The 21,193-nt window shown below is 37.1% G+C and overlaps 1 protein-coding gene across 9 annotated transcripts in view; it reads right to left on the bottom strand.

The window, feature by feature from the left end:
• Positions 1-21,193, bottom strand: part of PCLO (piccolo presynaptic cytomatrix protein) — a 372,356-nt gene that overhangs the window by 184,414 nt on the left and 166,749 nt on the right. For all 9 annotated transcript variants that reach the window (XM_040548286.1, XM_040548292.1, XM_040548308.1 and 6 more), the window contains exons 5-6: positions 8,260-13,315; positions 5,875-7,880 (exon numbers count right to left, since the gene is read on the bottom strand). In XM_040548286.1, coding sequence (XP_040404220.1) covers positions 5,875-7,880; positions 8,260-13,315 — 7,062 coding nt within the window. The remainder of the gene's footprint in view (positions 1-5,874; positions 7,881-8,259; positions 13,316-21,193) is intronic.

Here is a 21,193-nt window from a genome sequence, read left to right as displayed (position 1 = left end):
CTGAAGAAGAGTTTTGTTAAACCACAGCCCACAGATGTCACTTAGATTTCCTGGAAGCAAAGGAAAAAAAACCAACCAACCAAAAAAAAAAAAAAAAAAAAACAAAAAAAAAAAACTTGCTCTTTTAATCTAGGTTACTCTTACATCATACTACCAAAGCCAGTTCCTCACACAACACACTGCTATACTTAAACCCAAATAACTGCTGTTTCTGCATGAGGTAATAGCCATGTTATATTTAAAGGTAACTTTTAAGGAGAAAAAAATATTCTTCCTTTTTTCCAGACCAAATCATGGGACTATACCGGAAAATTAAAAGTCACTGAATGAAGCCTTCTGCAGCTGCAATCACGTGACCACATATCTCACAGACCACAAATAACTTCTAAGTATTTTACAATAAATACAAGAGCTATAACGAACTACCACCCAAGAAGTGTAACTACAACAAGAAACCAACGGAAACACCGATGTCCTGGTAATAGCAGAAATTCTGTTACCTGAAATTCTGGAACAACACTAAGAAATGAACCTAGTCCCTGCTTCTGAGGAAGGCAAACAAACAGAAACAGCCAACCCAAAACCACGCAATTATCCCAATGCTTTACCTCTGCTCATTACCCAAGCAGAACTTTCTTCAATATCATACAGATCTGGTTATCAGTTTAGTCCAAAAAGACAAGCAAAGCATCATAGATATGATATACAGAAGGTTTTAATTCTACTGGGAGCCACTACTTTGTTTCCCACCTCCAGTGCCCAGATGTACAGCACATCTGATGTAGGAAAGGACAGCCCAAATCACTGAGGTCCTAACCTTCAGTTTTAAAGAAGAAAACAGATGAAAACACACTCCTTGTAGTTAAAAACATGAAGTAATATCAAGCATGGAATGCTAACAGCACTATTCAAAATAGATACAGTTCATTTAAAAGTAACGTACAGTAAGAATCTATCCAAACCATTATGTAATGTTACTGATGAAAATGAGGAATTATGTTGCAATTACAGTTTCATGATCAAGGCGGAAATGTCACGGTACAACATGGATGTTAATAAGGTAAATTCCACTAACTTGATTTTAAACTGAGGACAGTGATAGATTACAGAGAACAATATTTTCTGTGATTTACTTTTATATTTATTACGTACACATAATAACAGGTGCTATGTATCTGAGGCAACACTTTTAGATCCGTCACTTTGTGTTATTGAAATTAATTATCAGTACAATACTATAGAAGATAAAACAGATTACTGTGCTTTGTTCTTATTACTTTTAAATTCAACATTTAAAAAAATTACACTTAAAATTGGTATTAAAAAACATTTCTGCTCTGACTAGGTCAATAGGTGAAGTTCTGTAATTTTTTTACCTACATAAATAATCAATCTTTGGAGATTTTTCTTGAAATCATTGTCTTTCTTTAGCATAGCATACAGATTTGAATTATATTTGCCCTACAGTAGCAGCAACTAACATCGGATGACAAATCCGAGAAACGTCTTTGGTAACTCTCTTAATAAATAGATTGATAGAATTTGCTCAAACTGTGGATGCTTAAATACACAGTTTCTACCCTGAAGCTGGCAGGCTGTTGACAGATACGTCTTTGCATTAGTTTCACTAATACAAACACTTCTTCTGAGGCTTTATGCACTGCTTAAGCTGTAGATGTTGTATGAGTGTGACAGTTCATGTGCTCGATCTTCTGCCATTTGCTTCAGTTTAGCTGAGCAGGCATTTTACATCCAAAGGCAAAAGGCAGATAACTTCCATCTTTGATTATACATATACAACATGTACAAGTGCTGAAGTTGACTGTGACTGGCATATGACTTGATCTGTGATGCACTGGTATAAAGCTATTTCTTTATTAAACTAGTCAGATACTCACTTTTTTTAGTTTGTTGTTGTTGTTGTTGTTGCTGCTGCTGAATAGATAAATTTGAATCACTGCTTCCAAACTCTACTAAGACTTCCTGGTGCCCCCATGGAAACCACTTTTATGGCATCACACTCCGTGGAATCCTACCATACACAGCTGCTGGACAGCCTATCAAAGGCAGCACCAAGAAGGTCATTTCCACTGTGAGTTCAAGTGGCACAAAGCTTCCGAAGGAGGAATAATAGGTATTTTTGAATAGTAGCAATTCTAGATGGGTGTCTTCCATGAGTCTTTTTTCATGCTGGCAACCTATATCGCACAATTTTTCCTTGACACAGCTACACTTGATTACTCACAGAACTGCACATTATACAAGAACCATCAAAAGAAATAAAATGGAAAGAAATGCTTTTACTTCAGATTAGTAGGAAGGCATCACCTATGTTCATTCTATGTTCATGGCAATAGAGGCAATAACTACTATAGACAGTAATGGAAAATGTAACGTAAACATATAACTTGCTATCTCAACATTAAATGTGCTGTCACTGAAAGCAATATTTTTTGATACTTGTAATTACATGATTAGCAGGCAGATTATTTTTCAGCCTTTCACTTATACTAGATTGGATAAAACATTGTAATAATTTCCTACAAAAGTCAAATTAAAGAACATAAAGTTATATTTACAACAGCAGTTGTAAAAAGCAGGGGTATCATTCCATCATCTTATTCATAGTCTCCATATCTCTTTCTTGATATGTTATAATAAATGCATTTTTAAATGGAAGAAGGACATGAATGACGAAAGTGTATTAACTGGAGGACAAAATGTCATTTCACTGTAATCTTTAGAAAGAATTTTAAGACCAATTTTATTCCTACCCTTTTAGGCTCATTGATTGCATAAGGATAAACATTTTTGATAAACTGTCATAAAATGAAGCCTGTGAAACATGCACATGAACATATGAACACCCTTTTCACCTGCAGCATTTATACATGGAGACAAAGACATAACCCTGAAACAAGAACTATTAAAAATGTGATGGGATATTCATCCATGCAATGAATATTCCTGTACACACTCCATTTCCCAAAGGTAGTGAAAGATCAATTTTTCATTTCCATTTTTTTCCTTTACATTCAACATTGCCCTCTTATTCTGAGTGAACTGTTTGACAAGTTTTTCTGAACTAAACTTCATTGTTCTGAATGATGTATCTGATCCCCTCTACCTTTCCCTTTTACAATTAGGCGATTAGGTGCTCTCCAGTTAGGACGCACAAAAGGGTAAACATTTACACAAGAACTTTAACTACTACAGACACTGTACAAAGAATGAACAAAAAGTTGCAGTTCCTAATATATTTCAATGTTGATGAAACATTGTAGTTTCAGAACTAGTAGGATAATCCAAAAATGATCTTGTATTTAAACTCAAGTACAACAACAGTATGTTGTCGCAACAACATAAATCTGCAGCTGAAAAAAAATCTGATTCTGTGATTCTGTGAAAATGTCAACAGACTATACACTTTGTCAACAGTCCCACTGTGTGTACACTAACTCTCAGGAGGAACTTCTGAGGGAGGGTATTAAGGCACAATGGAAGAAATCACTGTCTGCCAAGATGTTACAGTCTTAAAACCAGGTTCTCGGTATCAAAAAATGTAGTTCTGCTGGAGAGAATACTGTAAGTCTTATGGAAACTGAAGATCCCTGTTTCCTACCATAACTGTACTGAGTAACTGAGAACTGAAACTGACAAACTTCCAAAGCAAATTATCCCAATATTTTCAGATTCTGATGATGTCATTAGATTACTCTCTGAAACTTTCTATGTATTCTCTTGTTTATCATGTATCTCTTCTGCTCCTTTATTTTTCATCTGATCCCACACAAAGCTAACTGAACATAAGAACCTGTATCAGAAAAAAAAAAAGATGGAAAAAAATGCTTAATGCTTTACATAACATCAGGGCTGAAAGCTGCCATGATGGTCACGGGAGGTTTGCAAAGCAGCTTCCCCACCATATGCCACATGACACAGTTAGTGCAGCCCACTTTAAACTATGGAAGATTTTTACTTTCCCTGTGTTTGTCTACTTGCACTTCAAATTCTATAAAAAAATCTGTAAAAAGTCCACCTCTTTCAGTTAGATTACAATTGCTTTGAGACATGGACTATTTCTGTTTGATGGCTGCGTACTAATAAGAACAGCATATCTCATTACTGTTTGTGATCAGGGCAAAACTGTAATAACCATATGACTAAGTAATGAACAGTGACATACAAGCCCTTTGTTTCTATGTCTTGATTAATAAATACTGCATGTGTTCAAGCTCTAATGTAAAGGCCTTTAAACAATCAATGCCTCATAGAATTTATCATCCACCATCATACAAACTATACAATTCATATTAAATATATATGTATCTATAAAATAAGTGAACATTTGTTATCAGTAATAGTTTCACTGCAATGCCAGTTATTTTACAATATTAATACCTACTTTCCAAAATCTAGTACAACCCAACGTTTTCTAACCTGTGAACAACATTCTTTAAGATGCTGTTCCAAGGCCTCTATATGAAATGAGTATTTGTGTTACTGTTTCTCACACTGTTAATCCTGCAATAGGGATATGGAGTTGATATGGAGTACCAATGCCATGACTACTGTTTTCCCTTCAAACTTCAAAGAATGGTTTTCAAGCAGTAATAGCACAGAAAGTACTTAATGTCTGTATAAATATGTAAAGCTGCAGAAACTGCTTACAATAGGGGCCTTGAAGGGTATAATCAGACAATCCCATAGCTGAAAGTCACCACAAAATATCAAACAGGGACAAACCCGCTTTATTCTATCCAGTCTGTACTAGAGAATATACTTATGTATTCAAATATAACTGAACATAAAAAGTAAAAATTACTAAAGAACTTGAATGGCAGCCCTCCTAGAGCTCTCACAAATAAGATACTGAGCCTGCAAATGACAGAAGGGAATAGACTCAGACAAATGGACAGCCAAGAACATGATAAATAGTGTGGTGGGGTTTGTTTGTTTGTTTGTTGTTGTTGTTTTCTTTTTTTTTTCCACCGAGACTACTTCCTTTCATTCATAAATAATGGATTGATTCACAAATCAAAAATCTTACTTCTCAAGGAAAAGGAATACTGCAGAAATAGCACATTTAAATCCTGGTGATGTTAGTCCTTTATTATTCAAAACTTCCTCTATCCCAGCTAAATCCAGCATCCTTCCTCTGGCCCTGTCAGAAACAGCCCCCAGCACTTGTATAACTTCTTGATAATCCTCCCTATCCAAAACAAAACATCAAAAAAATGGATTTGTGGTCTGAAACCTTTCACTTTGGAAGAGATAAAAGATGTACGTACAGACTGGGACACAAGATTATCCACAGATTCATAAATGGCCAAAAAAAAAAAAAAAAAAAAAAAAAAAAAAAAAAAGGATCAAAAATGACAGCTAAATCATGCAACTGCAAATCTGCTTTCAGCTGCCTCTCAGGAGGTATATGCAGTAATTCCAATGCAAATACACTACAGAGTGTGCCACAAGAGCTGGGTGTTATATTACTAGAGAAGAAAATGTTTTTAATTTTCTGAAGAATTGGTAGTAGCTGTTTTATTGCCAATTAACTACGATATAAAATGTAAAGTGCCATCCAAATTCTGAATAAGGATTTGTTGTGTGTTGTATTTTTTTTTCTCTTCTGAATCTCACTAAGACTGTAATTTGGATTCCTCTTTTTCCAGATAAAACAATGAAATCAACTGACCCTTGCTTTAGACAGCAGATATTTCTTGTGACTTTTCAGTATGATGTGCAAAAAGACTGCATACATAGGAATTTCTGATGGGTGTGTCAGATCTCATACTGTACTGATAGTCAGCTGTACAACTGCATATTGAAAAAAAAAAAAGAAAGGAAAAAAAAAAGTAAGCAAATACTTCTTACCATGAAACCCTCAGTGTACTGAAACTGAGCTCTGGAACTGTCTTCTGCTGTGGGACTCAGGGGCTTAGGATCAGACATAGAGCGTTGCATCATCTTTGCCGCCTTTGGGCTTGATGGAGGAACCTTGGCAATGTCAGCATGCAGCATCTTCTGAGGGCTGATGTCATCACTGATGGATTTTTCATAGGGTACAAATGCTGACTCTATAACTTTGCTTGGTGAAACAGGTGAAATGGGTGAATAGAGAACTTTGGGAGATTTGGGAGGGGAAGGGACTACCTGCAGTGTAGAGTCTGGACGAAGGTGGGCTGAGTAGCCTATTTCTAACGGTGTAGGGCGTTTTTTATCTTTCTGGGGGGATGAAGCTGACAGATATTGGGGACTTTGAGTATCTGACTCTGTCTCTGTTTGACATCCCAAACTTTCTCCTTTATATGTCTTTTCTGGAGCTGAAATGTGCTTTATGATTTCAACCTTCGCATCCAATCGGGCCCTGATTGAAGGTGTTCTTATAGTTCCTACAGGTTCTGTTTGTACTGAAATCTCTGCTACTGTCTGAACTGCGATACTAGATACTTTGGAGAACTGTTTAGCTTTGTCTGCCTCAGTGGTACTCTCACTGTATTTCCCTACACGAGGCTTTCTTCTGGATCTGCTAGAAAGGTCCCATTCATCTTGATCTTCATCATCTGTCTGAACACTTGTATCAACACTCTTTTTAGTTCTCCGTCTCCTGTTTGTGTAACCTCTGTCTGCTCCGTCTTCATCATCAGTTTGCACTCCACTGTCTACTATCTTTTTGAAACACCTGGGCTCATCTTCCAGACTCTCATCCAGCTCCTCATATGGACCACGTAATTTTGGCATAGAACTTCTCTTTTTCAATTGCTTCTCCTCTCTAACATCAATATCCTTAAGAGACATTTCTGAAACAGAGCTTAGGATACCAGACCTAGGTATATATTGGGTAATGCCATCTGACTGAACTGTATACCATGTTTGGCTTTGTGGAATTTCAATACCCAGCACTCCTGAAGCTGTAGTGGTTACATCATCAGTAGGCCAAAACTGGCCATTTTCTGTGGTTGCATACTGTCCTTCCAAAAGTGCTTGATCTGTGGTTGTTTGTGGTGAGCCAGTTCCTGAAGGGTCATAACCATATTGATATATTTGACGAATTTTTTGTTCCTCTAACTGTTGATGGAGCTGTTGTTGAAGTTGTTGGAATTGTTCAAGTTGCAACTGTTGCTGCGCTAAAGTCTCTTGCCTCATCATAAACTGAGCTTGCCGTTCCTCCTCTTGCTGAAATAAGAGATGATGTTTCATGGATTGCAACTCCTCAAGCTTTTTTTGTACCATAAATTTCTCCTGTTCCCTGAATCTTTGAATTTCCTGACGTTCCCATTCCAGCTCTTCAGCAAAGCGCTGTTGCTTAATTTTCTCAAGCTCAAGAAGTTCACGCTCCAAATCAAGCTGTTGCTGTTTGCCTTCTTCAGGGGCAATGAGAAGAGCAACCTCATCTTCGATTACATCTGTATAAACTTCAGATGCTGTTGCAGGTATTAAGTTAGTTGGCTCAGTGGCAATAGTTTCTAGAGTAAGAGGTGGCAAGCCTGTCTCAATATCAAGGGCAGTAATTGCATCTTTTTCAGTTGCCACTGTTGTCAAGAAACTGTACGACCTTGGGAGAGGTTGATTCTGTTGCAAAGTTGATAAGGAGGACACTGAGTCAATTGTTTGGAGAGTAGGTAAATCTCTGACACTTGTACTGAAAATAGAACCGGGTTGTGTAGTGATGGCAAATGTGGATGGGATGGGAGTTGCTACTGAAGAATAAACAACACCATTGGATGATCTCAAAACATTTCCAACGCTGAATGGGGAACCCAGAGATGATACCATTCTTGCTTGGGAATACTGTGGTGTACTTATCCCGATGCCAGAAATTACCTGCCGAGTCTCTGGGTAAGCACCAGTGGTCTTGCTTGAGTAATCCATAACCTCACCTGAAATTACAGGGCAAAATTACAGTCCAGTCCCACAAAAGAATGATGCTTTGTGGATTCTGAAAGTCATCCCATCTTGATGAATCAAATGGGAAGGGGAAACTGCATGCAAATCTTCAGGTAACTGATCTACTTTAGATGTGAAGGAAGCATTTCTGAACATGCAGGCACATGCAGGCACCTCTGTGCAAAACATATATGTAAAATGAAGAAATGAAATACACGTGTAATCCAGAATAATTTGTCACACTGTCCAAAAGAAAACAAAACAACAGAAGGGGGGGGAAAAATAAAAATAAATTTAAAAATCATCCTGAAATGAGGTGAGGAACATCAAAATTATATTTCAAAGAAAGATCTGCTGCTGTGTCATACTGACCTGTAGTAACTCTTCCAGAAGTAAGATCTACTGCTGCATCAGTTGCCCCAACTCGATAATCAAAGCTATTCTTGCTTTTGTATGCAAATAGTCCAGCTTCTGATAAATTTGTGTCAGACATAGATGGTTTCATACCTCCCATTCCTCGGTAGCCATATGACCCTGAACGATCATACTGATAATGGTCATCTCTGTAACCAAAGCGATCTTCAGGAAGCGTAGTTGGAGGCTGCTGTGCTGTACAGCTCCTACCAAATGGCAATTTATAAACCATATCACAGCAGACAGCTCTTCTCCCTGCAGTGAGATCCACAGGCTTTTCATCATCTTCTATTACTGTAGTTATGACACCTGAAGTAGTTTCATCCATTGTTACTATTGTTCTGTGGGATTTTGTAGTGCTAAGGTCAACTGCTCCACTCTCCACTGGCTCCTGAGAAGTCGAGAGATCAGTCCAACCATTTGTAACACCAACAGGTGGTACAGTAACAGGCTTTGTAGTAGCCCATGTCACTGCATGTGTTGAAGTACCTAGGGATAAATTTATTGGCACTTCATCTCTACTTGCAGAGAACACCTGGCTGTCTGTTATTCTGTATGCAGGCTCAAAATGTTTTGATGTCGTTAGCTGCAGTGGAGTTGTCATTGCATGTCCCAGATCCACAAGGCTGTCTGTACTGGTAGTGTAGCTTACAGTGGCAGTGCAGGTCATGACAGTTACTGTCTCAGTGACTACAGACAGAGAAGGATCTGCAACACATGCAGTGCTAAGATTTATTATAGCTGGCTGGACAGTACTTACTGGCCGCCCGCATGTGTCACTTGCTGGCATTAGCCTTCTCACATCCATGGAAACAGCAGACAGATCCATACAGCTGTCTCTCATTTCAATATCCATCTTAGTTAAAGTGCGAAGATCAATGACATCACCCAAAGGATGGAATCTTCCATTCTCTCTATACCTGGGTTGATCTACTATATGTATTGGTTCTGGAGGTATAGTAATAGCGACACTACCTAAACCAACACTGGGCACTGGGCCCTTCGCTACAGACACCGTAGTCATGGCTACCTCTGTTGTTACTGCTTCTGATTTTGAACTAGGTACTTTTTCAAAAGTTGATTGTGTTGCGACAGGGATAGTTCGCAAAGCACCTGAAATATACATACTCGGATCTTCCATACTTGGAATTTCCATAGCTTTCATGGATGGAGTGAAAATTGGTTGCATAGGCTGGGGAATCTGTTCTTTAGAAGGTGCTTCTAAAGGCCAGTTGGTAACAGCCTGACTAGTGATAACTTCTGTAGGAGTTCCAGGCTCAGATGGCAATGTGATGACAACATAGGTTTCCTGTGAGGGTTTTGTCAACCTTGGTGATGATTTGTTAGAGTGTGGAGACAAAGGGGATGTGGGAGATGCTATTTTGTATTCAGCTGAAGAGACCAAATTCAGAGTCATAGTTGAAGTCAATGACAAACCTATTGGTTTCGCCTGTGTTTCTGCTGGCTTATGAACAGCTATTGGGAGTGGAGGAACTGCTGGTTTAGGAGCAATTGGAGGTTTTGTTACCTCAGTGGGCCTGTGACTGAAAACTAGCCCTGCTGGAATGGAGGATGGTTTGGGTGGCACAGGAGGTGGTGTTGGGGTGAATGTTTTTGTGATAGGTACCACGTGATTCTTTAAAACAGCTGTGGACTCCAATGTTGCAACACTTGTGACTGAAGGTACCATTGTGGGTGCTGTTGCCACTGGAGTCTTAATCTGTGACTTCTTTTTGGGATAAATGGCTGGTTTGGGTAAAATAGGTGGAGGTAATGGTGGAGGAGGTGGTGGTGGAGGAGGAGGAGGTGGGGGTGGAGAAGGTTGTGCAGGAGAATCCAAAGAAGAGCTTCTAAAAAGTGAAAATACTTTGGATGTTGGAGCAGGAGCTGAGGAAGGCACAGAGACCATGCTGGTCTTACTTACAACACTGGGAGTAGGTACAGAAGATGTTTCTGATGCAGGCTCTTTAACTTGAACTGATGCTATACATGTGGGTGGTTGCTCAGATGTAGCACCAGTCAAATTAATCCTTGTCATATCAACGCTCAATTCTTTGTTTAAATCTTCATGATGAATTTTGACAATGCCAGCCTCTACTGTACTTTTCATTTTTCTAGCTGCAACCTTTTCTGCTTTGGAGGTATCAAATGTAATGGTATCAGTTGCATATTGCTGGGGTTTTATAACTGTAGTGGACACTAATGAAGGTGCAGTTTCAGGCAAACAAATTGCAGCTTGATCCACACTCTCCATATCTGAGGCTATAGCTGGCTTTTTAGTGGCTCCAGCAACAGATTCATAAGGCATGCTCACCTCAGAGTACTCTTTTGTAGATGTTAAGGGAATTTGGGCTATTATCCTGACATCTTCAGAATCTGCTAGTTTACTTACAGCATCTGCTGCATCTACATAACCTGTGGTTGCACTATCTATAGGTGATGAACTATCTGTGGTACAAACCGAAGATGTAGATGATGTTAAGGAAGCTGTATCAGAGGGTAAAACTGATGCAGCACCTTCTGATGTTTCAGAGTATGTCAACATTGATGTTTCATGAGAAATTATTTCTTGAATTTCTCTGGCATAATCTGTTAAGTATTCATCTTCAATTTCCTCTGCCGTAAAATGCTGAGTTATTTTAACATCTGGAATAGAAAGTGCTGTGCTACTGAGAGATGATACATCTGAGATTGCTGAAGTAGTGCTTGATGTTAAAGATGTACTATCCACTATTTCTCCAACACTAGATACCTTTGTATCAGATGTAGGAACAAAACCTGAAGTTGGCTGTGTTGGACTGGACCCGGGGGTTAGCTGCATTCTCTGTCTTTTCATAAGCTCTTCATAAGCAGCTTCTGCATCTAACAACTGCTTCTCCTCAGTAGTGGAGTTTACTGTGCTGTCTAATACAACTATTTCATGACTTTCTGGAATAATATAAGAGCTAGAAACAATATCTTCTTGAGGCACAATTGAATGTAAAGGCTCTACACTATAGTAGTCTTCCTGTAGATCAGTAATTTTCTGTGGTTCTTCATAGATCTGTTCTGAAGCTCTTATTTTTTTCTCTTTTCCTCTCTGCTGTATATACTCATTACTCTCATCTTGTCTCATTACAAGATTAGTATCAATAGTTCCATTGTAAGTATCCTCTACCAAAGATTCATAAATATAATCCTCTATTAGCATTCCACCATATAATGATTCTTTTTCAAACACCTCATCTTTTTCATTTGCAATTTGAAATGGCTTGGCCTTATGGGTCTTATGTATCATTTCCTCATATACCTCTTCAGCGCTTTTCAATGTCTTTTGACCGCTTTCTTCTTTTGGAACTCCAATTGGTTGTTCATCTGTTGGTGAGTATAGAGAAACAGCAGTAGGCAACTTGTAAACTTTTTGAACTTCTATTATCTTTTCTGGGCTAATTTCGAATCCTTCAGGATCTGACTCAATACTAGGTGAATATTCAGAACAGGAAGATCTGTGAAGCTCTTCCATTTCTGCTGCCTGTCGTAATTCTTCTGTTGGAGATGCATCTTCAATGGGAGAAAGATTACTTGGAGGAGTCTTTGGACGTTCCCTTCTTCTCTGAGCTCTCAGCTCGTCCTTGTCCTTTTTAGATTTCTTGCTAGAACTTTTTCTTTGTTGCTGTTCTAACTCACGCTGTTTCTCTTGTTCCTTTAGCAATTCTTCCTCTTCCCGTAGTTCTTCTTCTTCTGAAGAATCTTCAATAGTTGGAAGAAGAGGACCATGTGACCTATGCCTAGCTTTGCGCTGTTGCTTGCTCTCCCCTCCTAGTTTTTTGTGACTAGGACTGCTGTCGCTGTCTTCATCAAGTGATGACACTGAAGTGGGAGATGTACCCGGTGTGAAACTCGAAGCATGTAAACTAGAAGACCCTTCTCCTCTAGATCTATCTTCTGGTGAATCTGTAAGACTCTCCATCTCTAGCTCAGGTTCTTCATCAAAATATAAGATACCTTTCTGTTGTTCAGAAGCCTCAGAATATTTGTTTGTTATTGTACTATTTAATTCTATTGTTTTGAAACGCCGAAGACCTCCTCCTCCCGTTACAGCAAGTTCCTCACTGTCTTGACTTTTAGTTTCCCTGTATTTTGGTTCTGGACTTTCATCAAAAGTCTCATCATCATCATCATGCCATGAATGTCGTCTTCCTGCATCCTCATCATAGCCTGCACTACTTTTCCGTGCCATTCTTCTATGTTTTCCAGCAGTTCCTTTGGCTTTGCTTTTCACGTCTTCTTTTTTTTGGCTTTCAGTTACACTGATCTCTTTGAGCTGATTTCTAATGAACTCATCATCTTCAGAACCTGAGGCATCTTCATCAGCACTCATCTCTATAATTTGTTTTCTAATGAAGTCTTCCTCATCACCCGATCCCTGACTGTCATCTCGTTTGTACTCATCACTGCTTGAAGAACCAACACTACCTCTTCTTTTTCTCCTTGGGACAGGTGAGTTTTCACTCTCACTGCTATCTTCCACAGAATCATAGCGTTGCCTTCTTGCTGGTATGTCATCTTCTCCGTCTCCTTCCTTGTATTCAGCTTGGGAGGAAGCGCTTCCTTTGCCATCTTCTACAATAGTTCCTTCACCTTCTAAGTCTTCCTCATCTGAACTGTAAGATTCTGGAGTGACTGGCAACGGCTTTGTTTTATGCTGATCCTTTGTCTGTTCACTGTATGTTTCATAAAGTTCTTTTTTCTTCACAGATTTTTCATCAGAAAGTGTACTTGCCTGAGCTTCCAAAATAGACAGGACAGTACTTTCCAATTTAGCTAGATCCGAGGGGCTCGGTGGACTTTCTTGTGAAACAGTGTCTTTTTTACTAGATTCTCTGAGTAAATCCTTTTCATCACTGGGGATATGACTTGGAATTTCACCAAGTGAACTTGATATCCCATCAGAAGAATACCCGGTGTCACTCAGACCTTGTGGACTTTTCTGTTGCTGAGAGCTTGATGTGTCTGATTTGTCATCCTCCTTTTCCTAAAAAAATAAATACATATGCATGTGTATATACTTATATATACATTCTTAATGTCTCCAGGCAATTAAATACGTCTATTTTTTTTTTTTCTAAAAGATGAGCTAACGTCTCAGATGAAAAAATTATTCTAAATCAAATTATATTAAACCATAAATGACTGAACATGAATTCTGTTTTGCAAAGCTATTAAAACAATACAAAAAGATCCTCAAATTCTGAGTTTTGACATTTAGCTATGCTTTACATGACTGTCCACATCAGCAACCAGTTTCATTAGTTGTAAGATTATCTTTTGTTTGTAAATACAAACAAATACTGTAGTTAACTGTTTTCAGAATCCTATCTAATGATAATCTATAATTGTTCATATATACGGGACTTTTTTTTTGTGGGTTAATTTAAATTAATATTTAATTACTTATGCTTCAAAACTGCCTACACTTTTCTAGATAAAAATATAGCTTGCCAAACATCATCCTGCAGTATTTCTGGGGCTTGCTCTTTTTTTTCTTTTTTTTTTTTTCATTTAATCTTTTACAATTCCCTAGAAATATGTGAATCTTACAAAATTCGGAGCTATGGTTTCATTTTCTCAATTTGAATGTTATGCATTGCAACATGCAGTGGAATACACGGAGTACTGAAGCATGAGTTAATACAATCTGGAAAGTCCCCATATCTTCAGTTCAGTACTGTACAACCATTTTCTGAACATCTCATAAAAAAAAGAAGTTTCTCAGGAAATTTGTAATGCAGAGGTAAGGTGCTGCTAGGGAAGTGTAATTGAAGGGATAAAAGCAAAATGGTCAGCTACGGATCAAAGGAAATAAGGAAGAAAAGGCAGGCACATGCAACTGAACATCACAACCAATAGTTTCCTTCTTATTCTTAACTAAATACACTTAGTCTTTCTCCGAGTTTAAAGATCCTTTTATACCACCCTGAATGACAAGTACCTCTGTCTCCTTCTTTGGATAACAAAAATACCAAGAACAGCCTATAGCAAATATTTCCACATCAGAGCTTCCCTCATCCCAGCTATGAAATGCCTCCTCCCAGTTTCTCCCAGATGCGAAATGAAATATTTTGTGAAAGAATTTCATGATTCTGCTAACAAATTAGCTCACTCTCCAAATGACAAGTCATCTTAGCTGTCATCTTAGCTGACAATCTTACAAAGTGTCCCTGTATCCATTATTAATTTGAGAACAAGCATCCCAAAGTCTTCTGATTTTAATGATATGATGTGATGTTCATATTTTTTATGGCCCTCAATAATACACATGGTGGTATTTGTCAACTTTGCTAATCTAAGTCAATAATTTCTGAAGTAGGTCTAACCTTCTATTTAAAGCTTTGATTTATCAGCTTCCTTAGCAATATATTGAGTTAAAAGAAAAAAGAAAAAAGAAAAAAAAAAAAAGGAATAAATACACTAAGAAAATCATGACAGTGCTAATTATAATTTGAAGGTACGTTTACAATTTGCTCAGTTTCTGTCAATTATAAGTATTTTCAAATGCTTATTCACACTAAAGTTACATTTAATGGCAAAATATCATAAACCAAATATTTGTTATTGACAGGTTGTTTTTCAAAGAACCAGTCAGGTTTTTTTTGTTGTTTTTTTTTTTTTTTTTTCATTATTTGATTTAAATGTAAAGTACCTATTGTTGCCTACAGGCATGTCACTGTGCATATAATTATCCATTAAAATGCTAACATTAATAATAATAGTACATTAATCTAGTCATTAATATTTTGTTAAGTAACCTCCATTTCACAGAAATTATTTATTACCTGCTTTGCAAAATCAGATAATATCCTGAATATAAATCACATTTATCCTCACCAATAGTGTACCCAATATGATAAACCCAAAATCCTGATATCAGAACAAAAACGTAGCATTTAAAAATTAAATTTGATAATAAATATTTCTAAGGACAGCTCTTATGATTAAGCTGTGATTAATCATAATCATATTGGACAAAACTCCAATAATACTCCAAATAAATTTGGGAAGTCATCACTACTTCAACACTTTAGCACTCTTTAAGAAAAAGGTACACTTGGATATTCTTCAGCTCATAATGGCAGATTTTTTTTTTGTATCTTATATTTATATATTTGTTCCCTCTACTAAAGAAAAAAATATTTAAGGGACATTTATTAGAATATTTAAAAAAAAAATAACCAAACCAAAACACAATCCATTAAAACCCAAGTTATTTTTGCATCTAGAAATATGCCCCCCAATTACAATTTCAGCAATGATAATTAATCATTATTTTATTTCCAGTATGTCCATTATTTATAAACACATGTCCAATTGCATACACTGGGATCAATTTGGACTAGCTTCTAGAAAATTAAACATTGTTCAAGCTCAGAAGGTCTCCTAGGAGTTGATGAACTAACTGTGCCAAGGTAGTGAAAGTGAATCTCTAAGGTCTTAGTTCTCCATAGAGAGATGAAGTAGTACAATGACTTGTAGAGACAAAAGCATCAACAAAGTAGTTAAGATCGGAAAAAGATAGGCAACAAGTGGGCAAGGAACAACCTTAGACATTCTCCTTCTAATCTGTAATGGTACCATTATGTCTGAATCCAATGTGTAGTATCCAATGACCAACCAAGAAGAGATGGAAATGAGTATTGTTATTGCCTGCCCTGTTGTTGTTGAACTTCAGTTTATGACATAGCATCACTGCTATTAGTAACAGGAAACAGTGGTTTGAAAAAATGTTATTTGTACAGTAATGAGAAGAAAAAGTTCTACAGTAATAAGAGACTTCCTTTATCACTAGTAATAAATGCAATAAAAAATCTAGCTTTCTTTTTAAGACTAAGATACAAATATGTTTTCTATTATTTTTATGTGTAGAATTATCTTTCCTGTGATTCGTCATGAAAAAATGATTCTGCACATCATGTTTTGAGGTCACATGCATGCAACTTATAATAAACAATCTTTAGTCTTGGTGCATTTTTTTCCCTTTTTTATGCAGCCTGAGAACTGAGACATTGTCATTAGCTGCATCTGTTCTTAAATGTAATCTGTTTTGGACAGGGTTAGCATGTATGTATCACACACACAAAGACATCATCATTGCCAAACTTGTAAACATATGATTAAACATAAGATTTTTAGAATAACAAAATACTGAGTCAAGAATATTGCTAAGTATCATACATATATGTATCATGTATCAACTCTTAGAGATGAAAAATGCATTTAAGTCAATAAGAGAAAAGCACACTTTTGCTGGTGAAGCGGGAAGTACTTTGGTTCATGTTGAAATACTGCGCATTTCTGAACAATTTAATGGCGTTTCTTTTCTGAAAGTTTGCCTATTCAGAGTTTTTAATACTTGACAAATTTAGCTGTAATATATATGCAATGATGGAAGAATCTTCTTGAGACATGATGAACGAAAAGACTTATAAATGCTACAGGCTGGTGTTGACTACTTAGAAACAACAAATGCAATCTCTTTAACTTGTACCAATCATAAATATGATCTAATGTAGAATGAATTCCTACTTTTCCAGAGACATTTCTACAGTTCCAATGACAATACAGCATGCAACTATTTTTCATTAGAAGTTTTTGCTTTAGAAACTATTTATTCCTTCAGTTCCTCACTTTTAAAACTCTTATTTTAAAATAAGTGACAGGAACTGCTTTAAACTGCTTTAAACTGCTTTAAAAACTCAAATTAGTTTTCAGATTAAATCAGAACTCCTTTAAAAGAAAACTGTGATGTAAAAAAAGTCTTGTCAGTTTTTAAAATTATTTATAATTAGCAAGATTACATTCTGTTGCAGAAATTTTATTTTGCAGAGGAACTCATGATTTTAAAAAGGTCATTCTCTTTATAGAATAAATAGACACATCCAGTTAAAAAAAAAAAAAAAAAAAAAAGGAAGAAAAAAAGACTGGTTGAGTAAACTGTTTCTACCGGTGCCCACAAAAAAAAAAAAAAATGACTACAGACAAGCCTCTTCTTCCTTCTTCTGGCTCCATGGTCTGTGTTTTGTCACTAATGTCACACATCAGAATTGTGATGTCAATTTACAATATACTAATTTCTACCCAGTTATTCAACAGTACATGATTATTCTTCAAAAAACATGAGAAGGCAGTAATAAGGGCACTTATATAATATAGCTGATGTGTTGTAATTACATTTCCAACTCACCACATTGTAATGTGTTCATGTACATATGGTAAACTTCATGTACTTGGGTCGAGAGACAACTGTTTTATATTCACAAAACTATATGTCATAACATAGTGTTAGAACACCTAACTACTACTGCACATGTAATTAAAAGACAGTTTATCAGGAAAAAGATCTGTAAATCATGAGCAAAGATAGTTTGTTCCTTGACATCTGTTTGAAGAAATTATAGATTAAAATATTACTGAAAAAGGAACATTTGAAGAAAAAATGGCTTTATGATACCTACAATCTTAATTTGAGGCCCAAATCTTTAAAAATGTTTCAATATTTAACTCACATTTATTTCAAAGGATGGCAGATCTCAAAATAAAATTGAGGTCTGTGGAAGATTTTCCAAGGCTCATTCCAGTGATTTTACTGTATCAGAACCTTTACCCTTTAACCTTTAACCATCCAAATGGTATCAGTGTGCAATACTTAAATTGTTCTTTATTTTTCCATTTCTATCATATGCTCTCTTGGGAAAAAATTGTATCTAGAATATTCGATGTAAAGCACAGTAAACATTAAAAAAATTTAATAAAATTCAGAAATCTTTTTTTTTCATTTTGCTTGAATTATTTTTCCAAGGAGCAAAAAGGGGGTAGGTAGAATTTTTTTATTTTTTTTTTTTGAGGGGGGAGGCGGTGGGGGAGAGAGGTGTGTTTAAAATTAGCTATTCCTTTTTCATTCATTCAGTTCTGTTTTGTATTTCAGGGTGTTCTACTTTTAAAAATACCTAAAAGTGGATATCTATATATTTTCTTTTTGCATTAATCTATTACGCTTTCTAAACTTTATCTAAGTGTTCTTCAAAATCCAAGAACACAAGTAAAAGAAAGCTAAAGACAGTAGGAGCAAATAAAACATAAGAGAAACAAAGGTGAAATATAGACATGTGAGTACCTCATAATATATCAAGAGATAATTAGAAATCATCAATTAATTTACAATAAAAATGTGTTGCAATCAGAGACAGAATCAAGTATATGTATCTTAGATTTGTCTGGAGTGCCACATGCTTTCTCATCTTTGCAGAAAACAAAAATGACTGGACAGGATTGAGACTAGTATGTGATGAAAACTTTTTCTTACAGATGTTTTTGAACATAAAAAATAGTATTTTTAACAAGAACATCAAAAAATCTGTCTACTTAAGTTTTCTGATAAGAATTTGTCAAAAAAAAAAAAAAAGCATCAGAACAGACATTTTGTAAAATTAAGCTTGATCTTCTTGGAAAATCCTGCAATAGTGCCTCATATCTAATATAAAATAATCAAACTAATATTCCCTTTTGTTAGATCTCCTTGTTTCTTCCAGAAGGGAGGACTCTGGTTATGTTACTCGGAGCATAATTCATATTGCCTTGGTACAATCAGGTGATATCCTATCTTTTGATACCATGAAGAGGAGTGAACACATCATGTGATGGGATTTGCATTTCAGACAGGGAACTTGATTTCTAAAAATAATAGTATTTTTAACAGAACTCGCCACAGCATAATTTCCAAGTCACATTATTTTTCTGGCCAAATACCTTGGTTATCAAAAAAATAGAAAAAAAAAAAAAAAGAAGTACATTACTTATTGACTGATATTATTTGAAAACATAATTTTGGCAAATGTTAAAGTCTTCTTCAACCTACTCCTAGTTTTCTAACATAACGATCAGCACCTAATTTGCAGTACTGAAACAAAAACAAACAAGAAAAAAAAAAAAACATAATTTGTAATTTCTCAACAAATTTTCTATGTTACCCACTTCAGCAGGTAAGTTACTGTTGTAAGTACTTGTTACTGACTTCACATTCAGAAAATAAATTTATTAGAAATGCAGCCATCTAATACATATTATCATAAACTCATCCATTGATCTGACTTGACAGCCCACCAAAAACCCAACTTGAAAGTACTTTTTCACTTGGGATAGGCAAATGAAATAGCAAAAAGATGTAAACGTTGCATACATTAACATACCATGCTCAGAAATCACAATATATTCCTCAAATGCGTATTATCGGGACCAGCATTATTTAACCTTTGTTGGAGACTTGAACAGTGGGATTGAGTACACTGTGAACAAGTCTGTGGACAACACTAGGCAGAGTGTTGCAGTCGACACGCTGGAGGAAGGGATGCCATCCAGAGGGACCTGGACAGGCCTGAGAGGTGGGTCCATGCAAACCTCGTCAACAAGACTAAGTGCAAGGTCCTGCACCTGGAACAGGGCAATCCCAAATATAAATACAAGTTGGGTGGAGAATGGATTGAAAGCAGCCCTCAGGAGAAGGACCTGGGGGTGCTGGTGGATGAGAAGCTCAACATGAGCTGGCAATGTGAGCCTGCAGCCCAGAAAGACAACTGTATTCTGGGCTCCATCAAAAGCAGAGTGGCCAGCAGGGTGAGGGAGTTGATTCTCCCCCTCTGGTTGGCTCTCATATGACCCCACCTGGAGTGCTGCATTCAGCTCAGGGGCCCCAGCACAAGAAGGACATGAACTTAGTGGAGCAATTCCAGAGGAGGGCCATGAAGATGATCAAGGGGCTGGAGCACCTCTCCTATGAAGACAGGCTAAGGGAGTTGGAGGTTCTCAGCCTGGAAAAGAGAAGGCTCTGGGGAGAACTTTTAGTGGCCTTCCAGTACCTAAAGGGGGCCTATACGAAAGCTAGGGAGGGACTCTTTGTCAGGAAATATAGTGGTAGGACAAGGGGGAATGGCTTTTCACTGAAAGAGGGTAGATTTAGATTAGATATAAGGAAGAAGTTCTTTACTCTGAGGGTGGTGAGGCCCTGGAACAGGTTGCCCAGAGAAGCTGTGGATGCCCCAACCCTGGGAGGGTTCAAGGCCAGGCTGGATGGGACTTCGAGCAACCTGGTCTAGTGGGAGGTGTCCCTGCTGACAGCAGGGGGTTGGAACTGGGTGATCTTTAAGGTCCCTTCCAACCCAAACCATTATATGATTCTCTTTACATTCTTTAAGGTAAAGTGGTCTAAAGAGCCCCTGCAAAGTCGTGTTGACTGAGGTTTGCCACAAGAATGGCAAGCAAGAGCTCAGGTGAGAGGGTGGGTGGGAATGATAGCAGCTCTCCAGAAATCAGGATGCTGGTCTTTTCCAGATGGGACAGAAGAGAACATGCTGAAATCACTGCAAGAGGACCTTTGAAGGACCTAGTGGCAAACCAGACTGTTTTTGATACATACAATAGTACTGGGCTGTTTTGAAATCATTTCATTTTGAAGAATGCATTTCCCTTATGAAATACCTCCTGCTTTATAGCAAACTGACTGTTGTGGGCTTGCTAATCATGCCTGTATTGCTAAATAAAAGAAGGCAGGGATGGCTGCCTGGCCCTGAGCCTGGCTGGCCTGGAACAGCTTGCAGTAGAGTGCCCAACCTCCCTTCCACTGCAGAGCACTGCACTGGATCTGGCCCATCAGGCTGGATGAGCAACCTCATCTAGTGGAATGTGTCCCTGCCCATGGAAGGGAGTTTGGAACTAGATGACCTTTAAGTTCCATTCTGATCCAAACCATTCTATGATTCTATAATTATACTTTGGTAGTGAAAAACACTGTACCTTTTACCATCACATCTTATTTGCTTTTGGGATTAAGAACAATGAAAATGTTCCCACTTCAACAATTAAA

The sequence above is a fragment of the Cygnus olor genome, chromosome 1 (assembly GCF_009769625.2).
Source record: "Cygnus olor isolate bCygOlo1 chromosome 1, bCygOlo1.pri.v2, whole genome shotgun sequence".
NCBI lineage: Eukaryota > Metazoa > Chordata > Aves > Anseriformes > Anatidae > Cygnus > Cygnus olor.
Note: the sequence above shows the minus strand (reverse complement) of the source record. Positions and strands in the feature narration are given on the sequence as shown.